At 37.3% G+C, this 22,305-nt stretch overlaps 1 protein-coding gene across 3 annotated transcripts; it reads right to left on the bottom strand.

Annotated features, from left to right (window-relative positions):
* Window positions 1-3,318: 3,318 nt before the first annotated feature.
* Window positions 3,319-21,542, bottom strand: LOC111894764 (uncharacterized). Of its 3 annotated transcripts, none has more exons than XM_042898932.2 (8): window positions 21,206-21,542; window positions 20,548-20,680; window positions 20,083-20,330; window positions 18,836-18,952; window positions 18,579-18,735; window positions 5,474-5,613; window positions 5,133-5,168; window positions 3,319-4,191 (listed from the first exon to the last, which is right to left on the bottom strand). In XM_042898932.2, exons 2-8 carry the CDS (start codon window positions 20,621-20,623, stop codon window positions 3,538-3,540), a joined length of 1,428 nt encoding a protein of 475 aa, XP_042754866.1. In that variant the 5' UTR covers window positions 20,624-20,680; window positions 21,206-21,542; the 3' UTR covers window positions 3,319-3,537. The 3 variants fall into 3 exon arrangements, with proteins under 3 accessions (XP_042754866.1, XP_023746633.1, XP_023746632.1); XM_023890865.3 differs by having other exon boundaries at window positions 18,579-18,729; window positions 20,548-20,684; XM_023890864.3 differs by having other exon boundaries at window positions 20,548-20,684; window positions 21,206-21,541.
* Between the last annotated feature and the right edge of the window lie 763 nt (window positions 21,543-22,305).

Genomic DNA, 22,305 nt, shown 5'->3' on the forward strand with positions numbered 1-22,305 from the left:
TAAAAAAAATGTTCTTGTAGTGAAAACCTATCATTGAATCTGTAAAAATGTTTGTATGCTTCCCAAGAAAATCCAACATTTTCTAACATATAAATTTGTTATTGTGTTCTGTAGTAGTGTATAATGCACTAGTTCATATGCTTGGTTACCACCCGTTGTATTGTATATCGTTGTTTTGGATGAAAACTTTTTTATGAAAACCCTGGATATCACCATTATTGTATAAAATGTTATGTTTGAAAACCCTAGTCACCACCAGTATATATAGTAGTTTCATTACTTAAAATAAAACTATGAATTGTATCCCCTGGAATCCTCCAGTGTAATGTAAAGTAGTTCTATTAATTAAAATAAAACTAATGAAGAATGAAATTACGTAAAAAAAAGGTTAGTTTATACTAGTGTGAGTCGTATAACCATGCTTGATATGACCTAGTGACCCTTACGACGTTCTTCAGGCATCAGACATTATGACATTTGTCACCCCAGGCATGTCTGCCTAACTGTAGTTAGCAGTTCAGGTGCGGGATAGTCATTCCCGAATAGATCTATTTACAAATCTCACGCTCTCCCTCCAGGAGACTCTGGTTATACTATGATGGGATTTAGCCAGCACCCCGAATGGTACAATTAAAGTAGTGTCTCATAACCATGTATTAACTTGTTTACGTGTGGTTCTGTATTGTTCTCTTGTATTTGAATCCGTTTGTATACCTTGTAGAGCAATAATAATTATACTAAAATAATTATCTAATGTTGTACTCTTGAAATCCGAAAGTAGCAATGTAAATCATAAACTAAGTATGTCATAGTTTATATGGTTGTTAATGTATAAGCTCTGAATTTGTAAAACTGTGTATTGAAATCCCAAACTATACCTATTATAGTTTGCATGTATGTTATGTAGTTGGTCCGTGTATTGATCTGAAAACTACGTAATTATGATTATAGGTTGAAAACGTCTCTTATGTCCAGCATGTTACAAAAGGGATAAAATATCTAAATATTTTATAAAATGTGAAAATTGTTTGGTTGTATAGATTGCATAAGTTGTAAACATGTTGACAATTTTTTGTATAAGTTCACAAAATCATTTGTGTTTGGCTCGTATTCCTCCCCCCCCCCCCCCCCCCTAAAAACGTTAAAAAAAAATAGTAAAAGCATAGGGGTATGAACTCACTGATAGTTGTGTGAAAGTGTCGGACAACAAGATTGGAAATGAAGATCCTCAGGTTGATGTACGTGGCACTTAACGGGATCCTAATAAAATTTAAATACATATATGCATTTTATTAGCGAAACCATTAATTATAGTGTTGGAAAAACACTTGCTTTTGGGTTAGTAATGTTACCGGTACTCGATTGAATCGGAAAAAAGCGGGTTTTTAGCCAAGTTCATGAATTGGGAAGGTTTGCGGCCGTGAACAGCCCCTTGAATGGTTTACAGTCGTGATCAGTGTTCTTGAAGCAAATATGAAGGTTTGAAGGGTTCACGATCGTGAACTGATTTCGGCCCTTGAAGATTTGAAGGGTTCGCGGCCGTGAACTCAAGAACAACAACACTTGATTTGATGAAAAACGCGCTTTAGAGGCTCCACAACAACACCCAAAGGTGATTTTTGATTATTTTTGGAAGAAAAATGGGGTATTTTTGTGTTTGCGGTTGGGAGATTAGAGAAAGAATGAGTGAGTTTTCTGCCAGAAAAGTGTAAATGAGGGGTAGGAGCACATATATATATATATATATAGGTTGGGTTCATGGTTAATGGTGGGGTCCACCAGCCGTGAACGGGTTTACAACCGTGATCGGGTTCACGGCCGTGAACACCAGTCAGGCCGGTTTTCGCTTCTTTTCGAAGAAACTCAGGTTTTCGCGGCCGGTTTTCCACCTTATGTATGGGTTACAAAAAATTCAACCTAGGATAATCTAAGAGGACACTTACGATTCTAGGCACAGAAATCATAAGCCAAATTGCTAAAAAGATTCTGTAAGTGTTTGAAGAAAAACCAGAGCTCAATTTCGTGTGTCTCTTCTAAAAGGAAGAGTCGTTTATATATAATAAACAAGATTAGGATTTCATTAGGGTTGAGTTGTTATCAGTTGCTTTGCAAGCAAGTCAGGGTAATCCAGATTTTAATGAGGATTTAGGGTTTCCAAAACTGACGAATTTTGTCAGTTTTAACATAATCACCCCTGCCAGAGGCTTTGCCCTTTGGACCCCGCTAGGGGCGCTGCCCCTAGACCCCGCCAAAAGGGCACCGCCCCTTTGGAAACCCCAGACCCAGGGGCGTTCCCCCCGGACCCCCGACATATCGACGAGTCGGCTTCTAGTTCGATCTTACACATGCGTGCACTTCGCACAAACTCCGTACATATATTAGAATACAAATTATGAAGCCCTTTAGCTCACATATTAGCTCCAGTACCATAAAATGAAATTGTGACACTAAAATCACCAACAGGAGACACTCATGACCAACCAACCTGATACATGATAAACTAACATGTGTTGCTTCAGTCATCTCGGGCCAAAAACCTGCATTCAAGACATTAGATTAAACCTTCACTTCAACGTTTGTGTGCATCTCTTTTGTTAATCTCGCTTGAATGGGGAAACTTCATGCTTTACGTTTTGCAAGACTATAGGAGTTCATATCCAATATGCTAAAGCTCTTATCATATTCCAAAAGGAATCATAATTAGACCCATATAATCATTTATGATTTTTTATAAAAACATGTTTATGATCATTGATTTGAGTTATTTTTAGTTCATTTAATAAGTAGAACACATAACATCATCATCGTTAAGGTCATTTATGGTTTGTGGGTCTGATAACTAACTTATAAACATGTTGGTAAGGTTTACTATCCCTAAGTTGAAAGTTACCCAAGGTATATCCACATGCATAATACATCTAAAATGTTTTTACTCATACAAAAACCATTTTAATCCAATCTATTTCTATTTTATGATCAAAATATACTTTGTTATTTTTTTTTTTCTTTTGGTTTTTGAGAGTACAATAGACTGTAGTCGTAAAAAGCAATGTCTTCGGGCGGCTGTGGTCAAAAAGCATCGTTAATTCCTCTTTCTTTGTCTTTTGGTTGTATTTTGGCTGTGCTCATGTCACGGGTAAAAAGTTCTACACACCATGCTCACTTTTCACAACTTTTAATTCAATACTTTATTTGTACTTTTTTTTATATTTAACTTCTGCAAAATAGATTTTGTCCAACATGTCATGTCGTCAAGAACCTTATATCAATTTAAAAAAATCCACATTAGAACTACTTTACACTAGTTAATTTAGAAAATAAGTAATTTTAAGTAAATATAAATTAATAAGTTGGATATTTTCTTCTAGTAGCAAAAACTATCCTTACAAGTTGCAACTTACAAGTATACAACATTTATACACACAAACAATGTGCGAAAATCAACCTTCTAATGTAACAAATTCTCCAACCACTATCCAACACGTTTACATGTGTCCTATGAAACATCACACTACAATTACATACGCCGAGTAAATTCTATTGTCTAGACATCGGTGCCATCGGTTGGCTAGTGTACCCACCTTCCATTTGATAATTATGGTAACCGCCAGGTGGTGGCGGCACCACCGCCGGTGTGTATGAAGAACCACTGTTGATTAGCGGCCCAACGGTGGGATACCCCGGCAAAGGCGGTGGTGCTTGCTGGTTATAGTTATACGGTACCGCCACCATGAACGGTGGCAGTGGGTAAGCTTGCATTGGCGGCATAGGTAGCGGAGGTGGCGGAGATGATGGTGGCGGTGGTTGGTAGTGGTGATCGGTTGTCTCGATTTTGGCTCGTTTTTCGGGAGGGTGGTTGTTTGAGGAGGATTCTGTAGTGGAATTTACGATAACGCCCTCGGATGCTAAGGAAGAGAGGACGTAAGAGAGCATCTCAGCGGATGATGTGGAGGCGGTGAGCTTTGCCGCCACTTCGGCGGCGGCAGATTTGGTGATTTCCTCCTCAGTGATCGGAACTTGGTGTGTGTACATTACCGCTGCAGACTGTTCTCCGGTTCCGGGAATGTAATTGTGGGGTTTGGTAGTGGCGGTGGTGGTGGTTATGGTCTGCTCCGGGAGTAATTTGGTGGCACTGGGATTCATTAACTGGCGGCAGAAATTATCGGTTTTTTCGGATTGTGTATGTGCAGCCTGAAAACATGAAAATAGGGTGAACTTACTTAAATTATAATAAAAAGAAATTAAAGAAATTAATGAAATTCATGAAAATAGTAGAAACTATCGATATTGTCCTCAACCTCATCGAGTGTCCAACTTAAAGGTCCATCCGTTATGTGTGTGTAAAAAGACAAATTTACCCTTGTCATTTACATGGGCTGAACCACAGGACAGATAAGTTACAGACAAGGACAAAAAACATGCAAAAATATATTTTCAAGAACCAGTCATGCAATAATATTGACAAATTTGCAAAAATGGTCCCTGTGGTTTGTCAAAGATAAAGTTCAAACCATATTAAAATTGCAGATATGGTCCTTTCGCAGGTTTTTATTGCATACTTGGTCCCTGTCAAACTTAAAATGACTAATCTGCCCTTTATATTATTATTTTTCAATTTTCTTTTATCAGTTTTAATTTATTTACCCAGAGAAAATGATAACCCACAGGAACCATCTTTGCAATTTTGTCTGAAACTTTTTTGGGATGATATCCATAGTGATACTACAGGGACCATTTATGTAATATTATTCTAATAAATCATTGACTATATTACAAACTTTGTCCGAGCTTTTTCTCTTTTTTTTTTTGGTTTAGGTCTAAAATGTGGTCTTTTTGCAATTTTGGTGGTTGAATTTTGATTTTAATTTAGATTTTGTTGAGGAAGAAGATGAAATCAACAGTATTATAAACCATAAAATAAGAACCAAAATTGCAAACAGCTTCCTTTCTTGAGCATGGGGACCAAATCAATTAACTAGAAGTTTCGGTTTCTACAAATTTTGGTAAATATCATGTATGTTTGATCTTCATGAAGGCGTCAAAAAGCTTTTGGGATTTGATTATGATTAGAAGAAAGCACCAATAGTCACTAATTAAAGACCAATTTGCATTCAAATATATATAGATTGTACCTTGAGTTCATTTCGGACTTGATCCAGCTTCATTTCCTGAGAACAAGAAAACCACAGCATTCCTCTCTCAGAAACACCATAAACTCTATAAAAAAGGGTAAAGTGCAAGAAAAAGCAATGTACTTTCAGATATTTGAATATTACAGCATTCTACTTTGAAAAATCCATGGCATTTCATTTCTAAAATTGGGTAATTTGGTTTGATTGTTCAAAGCACGATGTCTTAATAAGAAAAGAACTGAAAAAACAATGTTGTGTTGGAAACAAATGAAAGTTCTATTGTTTGCATTTTAGCCCTTATAAACATTCAAAAGGAAGAGAGATTTTGGATACATATATACCTGCTCCTGAAGAGCCTCGCGCAGATAAGAAACAAGATTAATTCTAGATGATTCTACAGATGATAGCTGCTCAATGCAATCTCTCAATGTAGCATGATGCCCCTTGAGCACTTCCACAACACCCAAACCATTAACTTGTGCTGATTTTTTCCCATTAGGAAAGGGGGCAGAAAAAAAAATACAGAAAAATCAATACAACATAACATGGAGAAAACGTGTAAAAACATGTAAATCAGGAGGTGTTTGATATGTGATATGCGTATTTTTATATATATATTTATACATTATATTTTAATATTTTGGCCTTTATTATTCTCGATAAAGCACAAAAGAAAAGACTGAGGCGGAAATCGGGCTTAGAAGATAAAAGAAAGGAAAAATGATGAGGAGCCATTTACGTCCCGCGTAATTTACTTGTACGCCAAGCGTAAAGGCTAAATTAGAGTTATGCCTAGCGTAATTCTTGCGTACGCCCCGCGTAAAGGCTGGCATCGGATAACTCCAATCGCGTATAAATCTTCATTACGCCCAGCGTAATCCGACTTACGCCCAGCGTACGTAAGTCGGTTACAAGGGTTATAAGAGTCGATTATCAGCTAACCAGAAGGGGGGATTCGACTTCCAACCTAACTTAGTCGATATTAAACTTCTGTTAAACCAGTTTGAGGGTCTAGAAGGCGGCCGAAAGGCCGTTAAGCTCCTCACACTTAGCCTTTGCTTGCCCTCAAGCAAATTTATTTTTATTATTTCACCAATATCACACTAAACAATCCATTAAAAACTCAACTATTATGTCAAGACCGCAACGCATGAATTTGTGTCTAAAATTTTTCTAAAGTACCCCTCCATACTTTAAATACTCACAATCTTCATAAACACTCGCCCACTTCTTTCGAACAATGCTCATTTTATGCAACCCTCCGAATCCATCCGCAAAAAACTTCCTTATCCTCAAGGTATTTTTAGTTGAGCAACCTAAACATACATAATCTAGATTTACAATTTATGATACCACTATGGAGCTTCTTGAATTCTTCACTTCCTTGATAATTTGATCTTTTATTTCTTTGAATTCATCACCTTATTTGATTTGATTTATGGTATTTTCAACTATTTTGAATTTTTGGAATTTTGATCTTAATCTCACTTTATTCGCTCCAAAATTCTTACAATTTTTCTTGTAATTCTCTCTCTCTTTTTTTTTTTAAACATGTATCTCACTTTTTTCACTCAAAACCTACATGCTTAAGTAGAGGCGTTCAACCTCAACCTTTATTGGTTAATGATAATAATTTTCCTGGATACATTTCAGGTTTAGACTGCTAAACATATTGCATCCCTCAAACTAAGCGGGTTTGTGTTTTTGTTCAATGATTTCACTAAAATAAAAGAGGCCACAAATGCACTATAACGTGTATTGGCTCAACTAAACATTTGAGTTCTCATCGGATCATCTCATACTATATTAGCAACATTTTAAATTATTACTAGATTTTCTAAATTAAACTATTATTTCAAGTTTATAAAATTTTAAATTGTCCTAAATCTAGCAATTTCCAAGCTATTATTATTATTTTTTTTACTATTACCGACCCCCTACCCCACACTTATTTCATACAATGTCCTCATTGTATGCTAAAACGAATTAAGAACATAAAAAGAGAGAAAAAGGAACACTCCCCTAGGGTAGTTGTGGCGAGATCGAATGGGGCTGCTACAAGTTGCTCCAAATATTGCTGAAAGACTGAAAACTGGAACAGCTGCTTCTGAATTTGCCGAAAAATAAAATCAAGACCGCCGACTTCAAAAATGTGGTGCACAATATTGCAAATAAAATGCAATGTAATAACCATGACGTGGGAAAGTGTCGACCACGTCGTCTCGTCAAGAATGACATCCTCTATACGCGACAAAAAATCCCCCACAACATAGGAAAGTGTCAACCATGTCATGGCAGCTGGGATGATATTTCTTCCTCACGTCGAAATAAAACTCTATGGTGTGGGAACAGCTCATCCAAACCATAGGAATCAAAATATCGTAAAAATACCAATCTTCGAAATAATCGCTCACGAAATCAATATGCACCCCACACTTATGACAAATTGTGGGTCTTGACTACAATCTTCGAACTCTCATACGGCTTTCTCTAGCAACAGTCGGACCTAGCAGCTGAACTTACTGCCAGCTTTCTAAGGGCGAAAAGTCTGCAGAGATCTAAACAACCAAAAAGCATCAACATGGAAAACAAAAGTAAAATAAACAGCCTAAATTAAACTTAATTACATACCAAATAAAAATACTAATATTAAGCAATCACAAAATAAAATAAACAAAAAATAACAAAAATGATAACTAAATCACTCATCATCTTCATCATCATGCTGCTATGTTCCAGAAGTACCGGCTCCATCATGTCGTGACTGGAATGGCGGAGGGAAAGGAACCGAGTACTGAAACCCCTGGTGGGCAAAGAATGCCTGTCCACATGTGCAACATACTCACCAAGGTTCTGAACCCTCATGTCAAGACGGTCGATGCCCTGAGCTAAGTAGTGCATATCAATTTCCGGCTCAGGTCCCTGCTGCGCTCCCTGAGGAGCAGGTCTACGCTGCTGGACCCGTCTCGACTGTGGCTCAACGGCACCCTCCTCATCTGCCATGTCATCTGGTCGTACCCGCAAGACACCATATCCGCCCCGCTCAAGTACACGCATCGACTCTAACAACTGAAGGCTACATCGGCTTCATATCATGGAATACCATCGATCTCGTGATCTCACGCGTCAACAACTGATATGATCGAGCTAATCGCGTGATAAAATGCCCGCCACAAATCGGACTATCCTCCCGAAGTCCCGTGGCCCTCCGTCCTAAATATGCGGCTAAAGCAACTAGAAGGTTCAGGTGCCTCCCTGGAGTAACAAACGCCCATAGGAAATACAAGTCTGTCGAAGGCACTCTCTCACCGTTCTTATGATGCGTGAGACATGGAAATCAAACGGTGCAGTAGTCTGTATGTAGTAGACCGAATCATCCTCCCCCTTGCGGTAGATGACGTACAAACTCCTGTAATCTCGGCCTAAAAAGTGTTTTCGTTATAGTCATCGGGCCGGTCCGTGAGACAATCAGCAAGGAATGCTGGGAAGTGGACACTCCTCGTCTCATCTAATGTATATATATCCCGACTCGAGTCGCGAGCTCTATCACACTGCATTCCTGGCTCACACCCCCAGTCTAAAGGCTGCATATTGCCTTTGTTCGAAATCTAGGGTTTATACAATTCTTGAATTGGGGCCGATTTCACAATTGTATATTTTGATTAGGGCTTCAATAGACCGATTTCCCAATGGACTAAACCCTAGGACTTAATTTGTCCTTAATCCCGTGATAGACCCATCGATTTGAGCTCGGGGACGGACGCCAAGCATAACCCCTATTAACTTCGATTCTTGACTGCCCCTATGAAGTTTTCCCTGTTAAGTGTTTGCTAATCTTGGATAGACAAGGAACGAACAGGGGATTGATTCATAAGTCAAAGAGTGGTCCCGTTTTTTTTCTCTACTGCCTTGGACCACGAGTTTGTATGTTCGATTTGGTGCCGTTTGTTAATCATGTATGCCTAAGTAGTTTGGCCATATTTTGACTACCCTTCATGATTCTCGTGTGAACAATATTGACTGTATATGGCCTTAAAATAATCAGGGGACACCTACACAGATTAGTGAAACTTGGACGTACACCCAGCGTATGCTGGATGTACGCCCAGCGTAAAGACCAAGTCCAAGACCATTATTTTGGTTTAAAAAATTGTTAATGCTGTTATATGTTGTTTGGTTTTGTGTTGGTGTCTATTTATGCAAATTATGGTCCGGAGAACTCAAAGGACCAACCCACCCGAGGACGTGATTGATCACCGGTTCTTACAATTTCCACAAACTTTAAACGATGCAACCCGGGCACAATATGTCAGCAATTTGAGCTTGCTTCTCACCAAGGAGATCGATATAGCACCATCATTCGACTGGGAATTGGCGACCCGGATTGGACTTGCTGCATTGATCCAGGATTTTTTGCAATACACGCACTCGGACGCGAGTGGAGTGCATTTGTTCGTATGTCAGGGATGGGCACGATTGTTCAGGATCCAGGAGCCTGTTTATCGGGAATTTTTGCTAGAGTTTTACGCTACAGTTTCCTATGACCCTAGGAAGGCACCCGATGATAGGACAGCCTTTGCGTTTAGACTGGGGGTGTGAGCCAGGAATGCAGTGTGATAGAGCTCGCGACTCGAGTGGGGATATATACAGTAGATGAGACGAGAAGTGTCCACTTCCCAGCATTCCTTGCTGATTGTCTCACGGACCGGCCCGATGACTATAACGAAAACACTTTTTGGGCCGAGATTACAGGAGGAGTTTATACGCCATCTACCGCACGGGAGAGGATGATTCGGTCTACTACATACAGACTGCTGCACCATTTCATTTCCATGTCTCTCACGCATCATAAGAACGGTGAGAGAGTGCCTTTGAAAGACTTGTATTTCCTGTGGGCGCTTGTTACTCCAGGGAGGCATCTGAACCTTCTAGTTGCTTTAGCCGCATATTTAGGACGGAGGGCCACGGGACTTCGGAAGGATAGTCCGATTTGTGGGGGGGCATTTTATCACGCGATTAGCTCGATCATATCAGTTGTTGACGCGTGAGATCACGCGATCGATGGTGTTCCATGATATGAGGCCGATGAGCCTTCAGTTGTTAGTCGATGCATGTACTTGAGCGGGGCGGAGATGGTGTCTTGCGGGTACGACCAGATGACATGGCAGACGAGGAGGGTGTCGTCGAGCCACAACCGAGACGGGTCCAGCAGCGTAGACCTACTCCTCAAGGAGCGCAGCAAGGACCTGAGCCGGAAATTGATATGCGCTACCTAGCTCAGGGCATCAACCGTCTTGACATGAGGGTTCAGAACCTTGGTGAGTATGTTGCACATGTGGACAGGTAGCAACAGTGGTATGGGGATGCGTTGACCGCATTCTTTGCCCACCAGGGGTTTCAGTACTCGGTTCCTTTCCCTCCACCATTCCAGTCACGACATGATGGAGCCGGTACTTCTAGGACACAGCAGCATGATGATGAAGATGATGAGTGATTTAGTTATCCTTCTTGTTATTTTTTGTTTATTTTATTTTGTTATTACTTAGTATTAGTATTTTTATTTGGTATGTAATTAAGTTTAATTTAGACTGTTTATTTTACTTTTGTTTTCCATGTTGATGCTCTTTGGTTGTTTAGATCTCTGCAGACTTTTCGCCCTTAGAAAGCTGACAGTAAGTTCAGCTGTTAGGTCCGACTGTTGCTAGAGTGAGTCGTATGAGAGTTTGAAGATTGTAGTCAAGACCACAATTTGTCATAAGTGTGGGGTGCATATTGATTTCGTGAGCGATTATTTCGAAGATTGGTATTTTTATGATATTTTGATTCCTATGGTTTGGATGAGCTGTTCCCACACCATAAAGTTTTATTTCGACGTGAGGAAGAAATATCATCCCAGCTGCCATGACATGGTTGACACTTTCCTATGTTGTGGGGGATTTTTCGTCGCGTATAGAGGATGTCATTCTTGACGAGACGACGTGGTCGACACTTTCCCACGTCATGGTTATTACATTGCATTTTATTTGCAATATTGTGCACCACATTTTTGAAGTCGGCGGTCTTGATTTTATTTTTCGGCAAATTCAGAAGCAACAGTTCCAGTTTTCAGTCTTTCAGCAATATTTGGAGCAACTTGTAGCAGCCCCATTCGATCTCGCCACAACTACCCCAGGGCAGTGTTCCTTTTTCTCTCTTTTTATGTTCTTAATTCGTTTTAGCATACAATGAGGACATTGTATGAAATAAGTGTGGGGTAGGGGGTCGGTAATAGTAAAAAAAAAAATAATAATAATAGCTTGGAAATTGCTAGATTTAGGACAATTTAAAATTTTATAAACTTGAAATAATAGTTTAATTTAGAAAATCTAGTAATAATTTAAAATGTTGCTAATATAGTATGAGATGATCCGATGAGAACTCAAATGTTTAGTTGAGCCAATACACGTTATAGTGCATTTGTGGCCTCCTTTATTTTAGTGAAATCATGGAACAAAAACACAAACCCGCTTAGTTTGAGGGATGCAATATGTTTAGCAGTCTAAACCTGAAATGTATCCAGGAAAATTATTATCATTAACCAATAAAGGTTGAGGTTGAGCGCCTCTACTTAAGCATGTAGGTTTTGAGTGAAAAAAGTGAGATACATGTTTATATAAATAAATAAATAAATAAATAAATAAATAAAAGAGAGAGAGAGAGAGAGAGAGAGAGAATTACAAGAAAAGTTGTAAGAATTTTGGAGCGAATAAAGTGAGATTAAGATCAAAATTCCAAGAATTCAAAAAAATTGAAGATACCAGAAATCAAATCAAATAAGGTGGTGAATTCAAAGAAATAAAAGATCAAATTATCAAGGAAGTGAAGAATTCAAGAAGCTCCATAGTGGTATCATGAATTGTAATTCTAGATTATGTATGCTTAGGTTGCTCAACTAAAAATACCTTGAGGATAAGGAGGTTTTCTGCGGATGGGTTCGGAGGGTTGCATAAAATGAGCATTGTTCGAAAAAAGTGGGCGAGTGTTTATGAAGATTGTTGAGTATTTAAAGTATGGGGGGGTATTTTAGGAAAATTTTAGACAAAAATGCATGCGTTGCGGTCTTGACATAATGGCTGAGTTTTAAATGGATTGTTTAGTACGATATTGGTAAAATAAAAGCAAATTTGCTTAGGGGCAATCAAAGGCTTAGTGTTGGTATTTTGATATGCGTATTTTTATATATATTTTTATACATTATATCTTAATATTTTGGCCTTTATTATTCTCTTTTAGAACTAAAAAGTACTCATAATGCTTTAAATTATGTTTTGCAGCTATTCGTTAACGATAAAGCACAAAAGAAAAGACTGAGGCGGAAATCGGGATTAGAAGATAAAAGAAGGAAAAATGATGAGGAGCCATTTACGCCCCGTGTAATTTACTTGTACGCCAAGCGTAAAGGCTAAATTAGAGTTACGCCCAGCGTAATTCTTGCATACGCCCCGCGTAAAGGTTGGCATCGGATAACTCCAATCGCGTATAAATCTTCATTACGCCCCGCGTAATTTACTTGTACGCCAAGCGTAAAGGCTAAATTAGAGTTACGCCCAACGTAATTCTTGCATACGCCCCACATAAAGGCTGGCATCGGATAACTCCAATCGCGTATAAATCTTCATTACGCCCAGCGTAATCCGACTTACACCCAGCGTACGTAAGTCGGTTACAAGGGTTATAAAAGTCGATTATCAGCTAACCAGAAGGGGGGGTTCGACCTCCAACCTAACTTAGTCGATATTAAACTTCTGTTAAGCCGATTTGAGGGTCTAGAAGGCGGCCGAAAGGCCGTTAAGCTAACGGGAGTGGAGATCGGATACATGTCGGTAATCATATGGGTTGTTAACGTGACTATGTTTAGCATTCCATTGTGATACTATTCTGTATTTAGTTTCTGATTTGTGTGTAAAAACCTTTTACTTTGCGTTTATGATTGAATGAAACTTTGATTATTAGACTAATTGCTATATTGAATTGTTTGTTTATGTTTAATTTATCTTGCCAAGCTTGTTAAAAGACCCTTACGTATTAATGATAATTATTTGCTGTTAATTAAGTGAATTGAGTTGTATGAACATCTGCTTGATTGCTTGTGTTTTATGATTTTGATGACCATCAAGATTATATGTCTAGGAATAACGAATGTGAAACTAGGATTAACTTGGGAATAAGTAAGTTAATGTGTGAGCCTTGTCTGATGACCATCAACAAGAGGTTAATTGAAGGGCCAATTTGATTAACTATATTTACAAGTTTTGCTTGATACGAACTGAACACTAGGAAGCATGTTAGTTTAACCAACTGACCACTGTTTGAATTGACCTATTTGCTAAAGGATTAGTTATAGTGAACGCGAATCTAATCATTTTAGGAATCGGTGAACATGAATAAATGAATTTGTGTATGGAATTGTCTATGTTTTTAAGGTGTAATTCATCTAAACCAAAGTACCTGAAGAGATTTGTTTTCCTGTTATTTTATTAAGAGTTGTTAATTTGAGATTGATTAAACTACTTCTTTAATCTTTTCGTGTGATCTGTAACTTATAATCAAATATTTTAAATTAATTCACCACCGTTCCCTGTGTTCGACACCCGACTTACCTAAGCTATACCGTAATCTGACTAGGTACACTGCCTATAAGTGCATAGTTAGTCTAAGTTTGTTAGGTTATAAATATTAAAATTAGTGGGTACTTTTGTGCACATCAATATGCATTGCATGATAAGTGTTAAGATTCTAAGATAAGATATTGTATATTGATATTAATTGTGTATGGGAAGTTTGAAGTGAAGTGAAAGGAAAGGGTCAAATGTGTAAAATGGAGAAAATGCTCATAAAAACATGTAAATCAGTAAGTAAAACATTTAACCTGTTACAAAAGCACGTTTTTTTGGTTGAAATTGAAAAACAAAACCGGAAATCTTTATAATCATACAACAAACACTTTCTATGAGTGTTGAAGAACGGAATTCAAAGGCAAAGGTATTCATTTTTTTTAATATGATTATTTTGTTTTTGTAATTTTATAATATTTATAATTTTCAAACAGTTGAACAAGTTTGTAGACAAATCAAGAAATGTGTTCATGCCTTGCTCTGGCCTTTGTACCCATTTGTTTGATGGGACAACCTCAACTTGGCGTTCACAATTGGGTGTCATCTTCTACACTCCCTTATCAAGCCAAAGAATTTACTACACATGATTTAGATAATGTTCAGTGCACTCGATGGAAACCCAAGCGTCAACTAAGCCTCCATATGCAAGTGAAGAATTATATGGTCGGTCAAAAAACAAGAGAGGAACATGAAATGGCAAAGAAGTTTGTGGAAACACATTAAATGAAGACTTAAGGGAAATTCAGAAGGAAATTATCAAAATTGTAAATTCGTTGGTGGAAAAAAAATTATCGACAATGATATGGTCATGTGTATGGAGAAGGTGGAAAAAATGGAGCTAGGGAGAATCTTATCCAAAAGACGAAACGACTTGTTTTGCTATTCAGTAGAAATGTTGATATTAGAAAAGTTTGATTACGCATTGAGCCGACGTGTTGCGAGTCGTAGGTAAGAAATGCGGGAAAGAGGTTTGGATCATTCGGATTGCTTTTGGATCTTTTTTTACATGAATTTATGTAACAGCCCGGAATTCCAGGTATTGTTATATTTATGATTTTGGGTGTTTTAAGAGGGGACTCGGCGAGTTGGAGCTCAGACTCGCCGAGTAGGATCGCAGATCTGATCACGGGTTCGCGACTAGACTCGACGAGTCCGGGTATGGACTCGGCGAGTCTGCGCTGTTTAGCGAAAACCTTAACCGTTCAGGGTTGGGACATATATAAAGGGCCTTATGGCCGTCATTGTTCACCCTAGTCCTTTGAGAGAAACCCTAATTCGATTGAGAGCATCTGGAGCAAGGTAGAAGGCCATTATTGATCTTGGAAGTGTTATTTTGCAAAAAGGAGGAGGCTTGGTTAAGGGAACAACAGGAGAAGCCATATTCTGAGAGTTGGGGACACAGAGCAACGTTATTCAGGTAATATTTCGAGTTGATCCCTTCTATGTTGATGTGTATATGGATTTAGGGTTTATTGAACCCTTTTGTGGCTAGATTGAGTGTCTCCTTAGTCCCCCAAGCGATTGGAACCTTTTATTGGGACCTTTGGAAGTCCAGAATGTCCCATGCCTGAGCTTTTCGGGAATCAATGGAGGTTTTGGATTGGAATCCTTATGCCTTAGGTCAAAATGTAAATTATGAGTCATGGAGTGTATTATGAGCACCGAAATGAGGACTTTACGTGATGAACCAGTCTAGGAAGGCCAGACCTATGAATTGTCGGAGCAGATCTGACCTTAGAAAACAGTTTGAGCGGTTGCATGGCATGGACTCGCCGAGTCCGATGAACAGACTCGACGAGTAGCTTGAAGATTAATTGGGACTCGCCGAGTTGTTCTTCAGACTCGGCGAGTTGAGTCGGGGTGGCCCCGCGATTCTTCCAGGAGGAACTCGCCGAGTCAAGGGGGATACTCGACGTGCAGAAAGGGAATCTTAGAGAATCGGTGAGTTGAGGGCGAGTGGACTCAGAGTTGTTGAACTCGGCGAGTCTCGGGGTGACTCGGCGAGTTAGATCGCGGATTGAATGAAGTTCTGAGTATGGGGACTCGACGAGTCATAGGGTTGACTCGGCGAGTAGGGTCAGTCAGGGGTTGACTTTGACCTTGCCTTTGACCAAGGATTGATCAGTGGTTCCATGGGTATTTTGGTAATTGTTGTTTATTGTTTGGGTTCAGTGCATTGGTAGCTGTCCAGAGGTGGAGATCGTATCAGTGATCGGAGTAGCTTGAGCTATCTGTTCAGTCGGCAGTTTCGAGGTAAGTTATCCTCACTATATCGCTAGGGTTTATGGCACCAAGGCCAACCTTTTTATCGGATAGAAGTCCGGGTAGTTGTCAGTTGTTATGATATGGGCCGGAAGGCGTTATATGTTGCAGGCCGGAAGGCATTATGTGGACCGGAAGGTCATGGCCTGGAAAGGCATATGTGTGCATTTAGTATGTTGACTGATTCGTAGGGTGATGTTATGCTAGTGACCGGCTAGGCCGGTATCTTGAATAGAGTAATGCTATGTTATGTGGTCTGTTGATCGATTGTTGACTGTGAACTGTTATATGATTATGTGTTATGTGCATGATTGCTAGGCCTGGGGTGTGACCCGGTATGCAGGGTCGTTCTATGTTTTGTTATGATATGTATGCTTTTTATGCTGTGGGCCGAAAGGCAATATGTTATGGGCCGGAAGGCACTATGTTATGGACCGGAAGGTCGTGGCCTGGAAGGGCGTATATGTGGTTGGTATTTTAGGGGTATCTCACTAAGCTTTCGGGCTTACAGTTGTGGTTTTATGTTTTCAGGTTCTCAGGAGTCTGTGGCAAGGCAAAGGCGTGATCGTACCGTTCCTCGCGTTGATGTTTTATGATATGAACCTGGGAAAATACTCTGTTTAATAATGTATTGAAAACCTTTTTGTAACAACGTTATTAAAATGAGTGGTTTTTGAAAAGTTTTAAATTGTTTTGAAATTTTGATCGTTACAATTTAGGTTTACTTTTAGATGACTTTTGTATGACTTTCAAGATCTTTTTGGATGACGTTTTGTTTACTTTTAAGTTAAATTTGGTTGAATTTTAGATGACATTTGTTCTGACTTCTAGGATTTTTTGTAGATGACTTAAATGTTATGTTAAGGATTTATATGGTATGTTATGGTTACTTTTGGATTACTTTTGAATATTATGGATTTAAAAGTCATCCAAAATAGATTGTGACCGTCATACAAAACTAATATAAAAGTAAATCAAAGTCATGCAAAAAGATCCAAAAGCATTCTGAATGCTCCAAACTTTCTTCTCACATTTCTTACCCACAACTCACAACACGGCGGCACAAATTGTAACCAAACTTTTCGAATATCGACACTTTCACCGAATAGCAAAAGAGTTGTTTCATATTTTGGATCAAATTCCCCACACCATTTTTTCCAACTTCTCCACACATGCGATCATCTCACTCTTAATATTATTTCTTTCCATTAACGACTTTGCAACTTTGATAATTCCTACCCAACTTCTCTCAAGTATTCATCTAATGTGTTTTGACGGAACTTCTTTTTCATGTCGTTTTCATCCATTGTTTATTGACGACCAGAAGATTCTTTACTTGTACATTGGGGGCTTTTCTGAGACTCGGGTTTCCATCTGAGTGCACCGAACATATCAGACGTTTGTGACTAGGTAGGTCAAATGTTTTACCGGACCAAGTCAAACGGATATCAAATGCCCCTAAGATTAGTATCAAACATCATGTATATTTGATAAAGAGAGAGAGAGAGAGAGAGAGAGAGAGAGAGAGTCTTGGTTTTTGCGTACTTCACAATTTTGGAAACCATTTGTTGTTTTAATCAACCTTAAGTTTGGACTTAAGAGATGAACTAAAGAATAACTTATGGGAATGCTTCCATATAACCATCTGGTTATAAATCATGACTTGACTTTAAAACCAAAAGATGTTTGGATACATGAGAGTATTTAATAAATCATGGGGAATGCTTCCTGATACAAATACGTATAAGGGGACCACAAGAGATGACACACAAAAACCACTATTGGTATATATTCTAGAAAGCGGAGGAGGGCAAAAGAGGAAAGTGGCTAAGAAGTTAGTTATCCCAGCAGATAGAAATAAATAGAGGAGGGATAATTTCTTGATGTCATCATGTTATTTTTGCTGTAATTCAGTGAGAGAGGGACCATTCCCTGGGCAATCTTCGGATTGATTAAATCAAATACAATCATTCCTCTTGATTTCATCTTTCATCTTGCATTGTGTATTACATTTCCTTATTTCACTATTTCAAAGCTTAACATCTCTCTTATCACTTCCATATGAGGTCATCTGGTTATATTTTACATGTATCAAATTCATTTCAGATTTGCTTAGGTGAAAAGTTGCATTTACAGAGCTGTAGTTATAAACTCTATGTTTATCCACACCTATGCCTATTGATACGTCCACAACTTGGGCGAGTGTACAGAGTTGGAAGCAACAAAATTAATAATTATTTATTAACAATTTATCATTTTATCGTTTTTTCAAATTAGTAGTTATCTTTAATTTAATTTTAAATTAGGGTTATCTTTTACATTAGGTTGTTGAAAAAAAAAGACTATTTATACGGTCTTTTGTTATCATTTTGGGAGCTTTTATCTTTTAGTTTCAAATTAGTAGTTCAGCAATGCTTATATATATATATATATATATATATATATATATATATATATATATATATATATATATATATATATATATATATATATATATATATAATAGTAAATAACATATGCAAGAACATACCAGATGTAACATCATGACCAATTCCTTGCTCCACTTTCTCAATGCAGGTGATAGTATTTTTGCATTTGCTAATCATAGCATCTTCATCAAGTTGACCTCCATAAATGATTTGATACCCTGACACTATCTTATCCAATGCATTTCCAGCAGACTGTTGCTGACCACATACGAATAAACAAGAAATCTTATCCTCAAACATAAAAAAGAACAAAATATTTATACAGAAACACAGAGGAAGAGAGGAACATGCAAAATACCAATTTTAACCCCGAGTGCTTCTCATTTCTGTTACTACTTTCTACATGCCTTCCAACAAGTTCTTTCAGAATTTGCCCCTGCGACCCAAAAACTTTTCTTTCTTCCCAAATTTTGATCTGCTTGAAGGCAAATGAGAATATGAAAATAGAAAATAGAAAATATAAAAAGAAATATCAATTTTAGGGCTTGATTCTTATTTTTATTAAGTCCTGTATGGATAAAGTGGTTGAATTGGTAATGTTGTATGCGTGGATGAAGTGATGTATACATATAGACTATTTCATTTTTAGACCGAAAGAACTATCTGAATCTTGGTAAATGACCATTTTACCCTTCCGTATACAAATGATTGTTTTGGGTAACTATTAGTAGTTGCATATTATTTTCTATAAATTATAATGCAAATGTACTTATATTCAATCAAAATATGATTAGTAACTCAAATTGAACCCGAGATTTAATCATAACATTAATGATATTTTCAAATGAACATAATAGTTAAGAATTGTTTTAATTGAGCAAAAATTTCAACTCTATCTAATATGTTGAGTTAAGAAGGTTTTGAATTAGCTTTGATCATAAATGACTTCAGTTTTAAAACTAATTACCAACAATAACTTTTTTACTTGTTGAAAATTATGTAATTCAAAGTTGAATATTTTATAAAAAAAAAAAAAAAAAAAAAAAAAAAAAAAAAAAAATCACATTTTTATCATCTTATTAGTTAGTTAAATACTTTATAATCTTATTATTTAATTTATCAATACAATTTCCTCTTAGTTCTTTTTTCCTCCCAACTCCTATCATGTTCCCCCCTCGTGACTTTAAGAATGCTAATTTTTAAACTGTTTTCTTTTACATATTTGAAAAAAAAAAGACAGTATTAATCATATACAATTGTAAAAATATGAGTATATGATTAATACTGTTTTTTTTATTCAAAAATGTACAAGAAAACAGTTCAAAAATTAGCATTCTTAAAACCACTAATGGGGGACATGATAGGAGTTGGGAGGAAAAAAGAACTAATCGCAAATACATAAAGGGCTAAAGGGTAAGTATCTTTAAGCCGAATTTTTTGGCTTAACCCATTAAGTCATTTTGTCCAAATTAAGTAAAAAAGAAACAACCATATATGGCTCTCCACTCCATATTAAGTGCTTGCTTAAACCATTAAGCCAATTAAGTAAAAAAAAAAAGGCATTTAAAGTTTGTGAAACATGAGCATAAAATAAAAGCAACATACCAGGCGTAAAGCCGCATTTTTTCCAGAATCATCGGTGTTATCCATGACATCATGAAGTGCATCCGGAAGAACTTTCCAGAACTCTCCAACAAACTCGGAACCCTTTCGCCTACTATTTTGCAGTATATCATTTGCAAGATAAAGAAAAGCTAAGCGTTGATCACGTGGGGAACATCGGAATTGTTTTTCCCATGTTTCAACAACTTGTTTTGCCTTGTTCATGTGAAATATACACCAATGTGACAAAGCTATATGTCATTCATTATTAAGGAAAACATCACAATTTCATTCTTTTCCAATTCTATCCTCGTTGATCAACAAAAGGTAATGTTTGGTACCCTAGGCCCCCATCGAGCAACTATTAATTCCCACTAAAAAAAACTCCACCAGGTAACTAAAAAAATTATATAACAATTATGAATATTAAGACAAATATATTTGTGCAAATACATTTAAGTAGGATACTCTCAATGCTCTGCTGTGAACTATTGAGCTTAGTCAGCTTCTCCATCAATATTTGTGGATTAAATGTACTTCCCATTATTTCTAACAGAGCTCTTTCCAGCTAATGATAATAAGAAAACTTCTGAAAGACAATCTACCTTCACAACAAAAACAATCTTAGATTTATTCTTGTAATCTGAATGAATAACCACTGAAATAGACAGATATCAGATATTGAACATGGGTCATTTTTGATTGTTTGTTTCTTATTGTAAGGTACAAACAGATGAAAGTAATTAAGTTGATTTAAACTTTAAAGAGAATAAGTGAAGGGAAAACCCTAATAATCTGAACTTGTGTCTCTAACCAAAAACGATTTCACGATAAAAGATTGAAGCATGTGATTTTCCGTTACAGAAACGTCAATTGCGTATCGTATAAAGTTATAAACACGACAGATTTGCAAAATTAGTTTAGTTTGAACAAATATGGCAATCATTCACAAGTTTCCATTAACTGTCGAAATCGTCAAACAAACAAAATTTATCAAACTTTTTGCCCAAATTGTTACTGCGCACCATGGCAAACCCCTAACTGAAGAGTGGCAATCGACAACACAACAACAGCAACTTAATTTTAGAGCTTGAAAATGCCAACATGAAAAAGATTAAAGACCAACCTAATTAAAGGGAAAACAGGTCTGATGATGAACGAGCGTCGAATACGTCCGATAAGGAAGAAAGCAAGAAACTGGAGGGAACATTTAGGGCTTTGAAAGGAAAGGTTGCGTTTGGAAACCGTTGAACGAAATTGGGTAAGTTGAAGTGAGATAACGATGAACAGAAAGTTTTATGGTCTGAACTTCCTCTGCGTGTTTGGGAGAGACTTCTATAAGACTGACAACTGGAGAAGTTTCGACATACGTTACGGTGGACAGTGGCCAGAGGAGGGACATGGTGGTGGACGGTGGTCTCCAATGTTATTAATCGAGAAAAACAACGTAACGACGCCGTTCGGTGAAAACATAGCCCATTGGACTTGCCCGTTGAAAATATTGGGTTAATATAGACGGCCAAGTAATTATGGGTTTAACTCAACTCTGTATGGTTAAAATATAAGGATAATGATTTGAGAGGCAAGTAACTATATTTTTTATACATATTTTGTTATTTAATTTTTTCCAGTGCACTGTTAATCATTAAATTTGTTTTTTTGTTTAAAACATACAATTATTACCTGCAATAGTAGGTAAAACCTGTTTTTGGGGGTTCGACTTCCACCTTCGTCGACATTTCCGGTATTTCTTACCTCCGGCGACATCTCCGGTCATCTTCTCTAACAAAATTTCTAAGATTTACAAGACATAGGGATACCACTTGCAATCTAATTCTTTAATGCATCCAAGAACTTCCACATTCCCAATTTACACCAACATTAGATGGAATTTTACGGGATATGATGTTGTTGCTCACATTTATGAAAAAGCATGTTTAAATTATGAACTTCAAAGATCTTTCCACCTGCTAGAAATGCATCCAAGAACTTCAAACATTCATGAAATAAACCACTCGAGCGCTTATTTACACCTATTATAAAGTAGAGATGCATAATCGATCTTCTTCCATGTTCTTGATATCATAGGAAGCAATGGGACTGAACATTTGAAATTATTTTCACTGGAATCATGGATCATGAAAGGGGTAAATCGGGAAAACAGAAGATGGATTTTGAAGGTAGGAGATAAAGATGAACACAGACGAATACACAAAAGCACAAAAC

This window comes from Lactuca sativa, chromosome 3, assembly GCF_002870075.4.
Source record: "Lactuca sativa cultivar Salinas chromosome 3, Lsat_Salinas_v11, whole genome shotgun sequence".
Classification (NCBI taxonomy): domain Eukaryota; kingdom Viridiplantae; phylum Streptophyta; class Magnoliopsida; order Asterales; family Asteraceae; genus Lactuca; species Lactuca sativa.

What these genes read in the sequence shown, in the direction of transcription:
- LOC111894764 (XM_042898932.2), bottom strand. Translation starts at nt 20,623, where the DNA reads ATGGGAAGTACATTTAATCCACAAATATTGATGGAGAAGCTGACTAAG. An exon ending in TTCACAGCAGAGCATTGAGA is followed by an intron (nt 20,331 to 20,547) that starts GTATCCTACTTA and finishes AATGACATATAG; the next exon opens with CTTTGTCACATTGGTGTATA. An exon ending in AGCACTCGGGGTTAAAATTG is followed by an intron (nt 18,736 to 18,835) that starts GTATTTTGCATG and finishes GTATGTGGTCAG; the next exon opens with CAACAGTCTGCTGGAAATGC.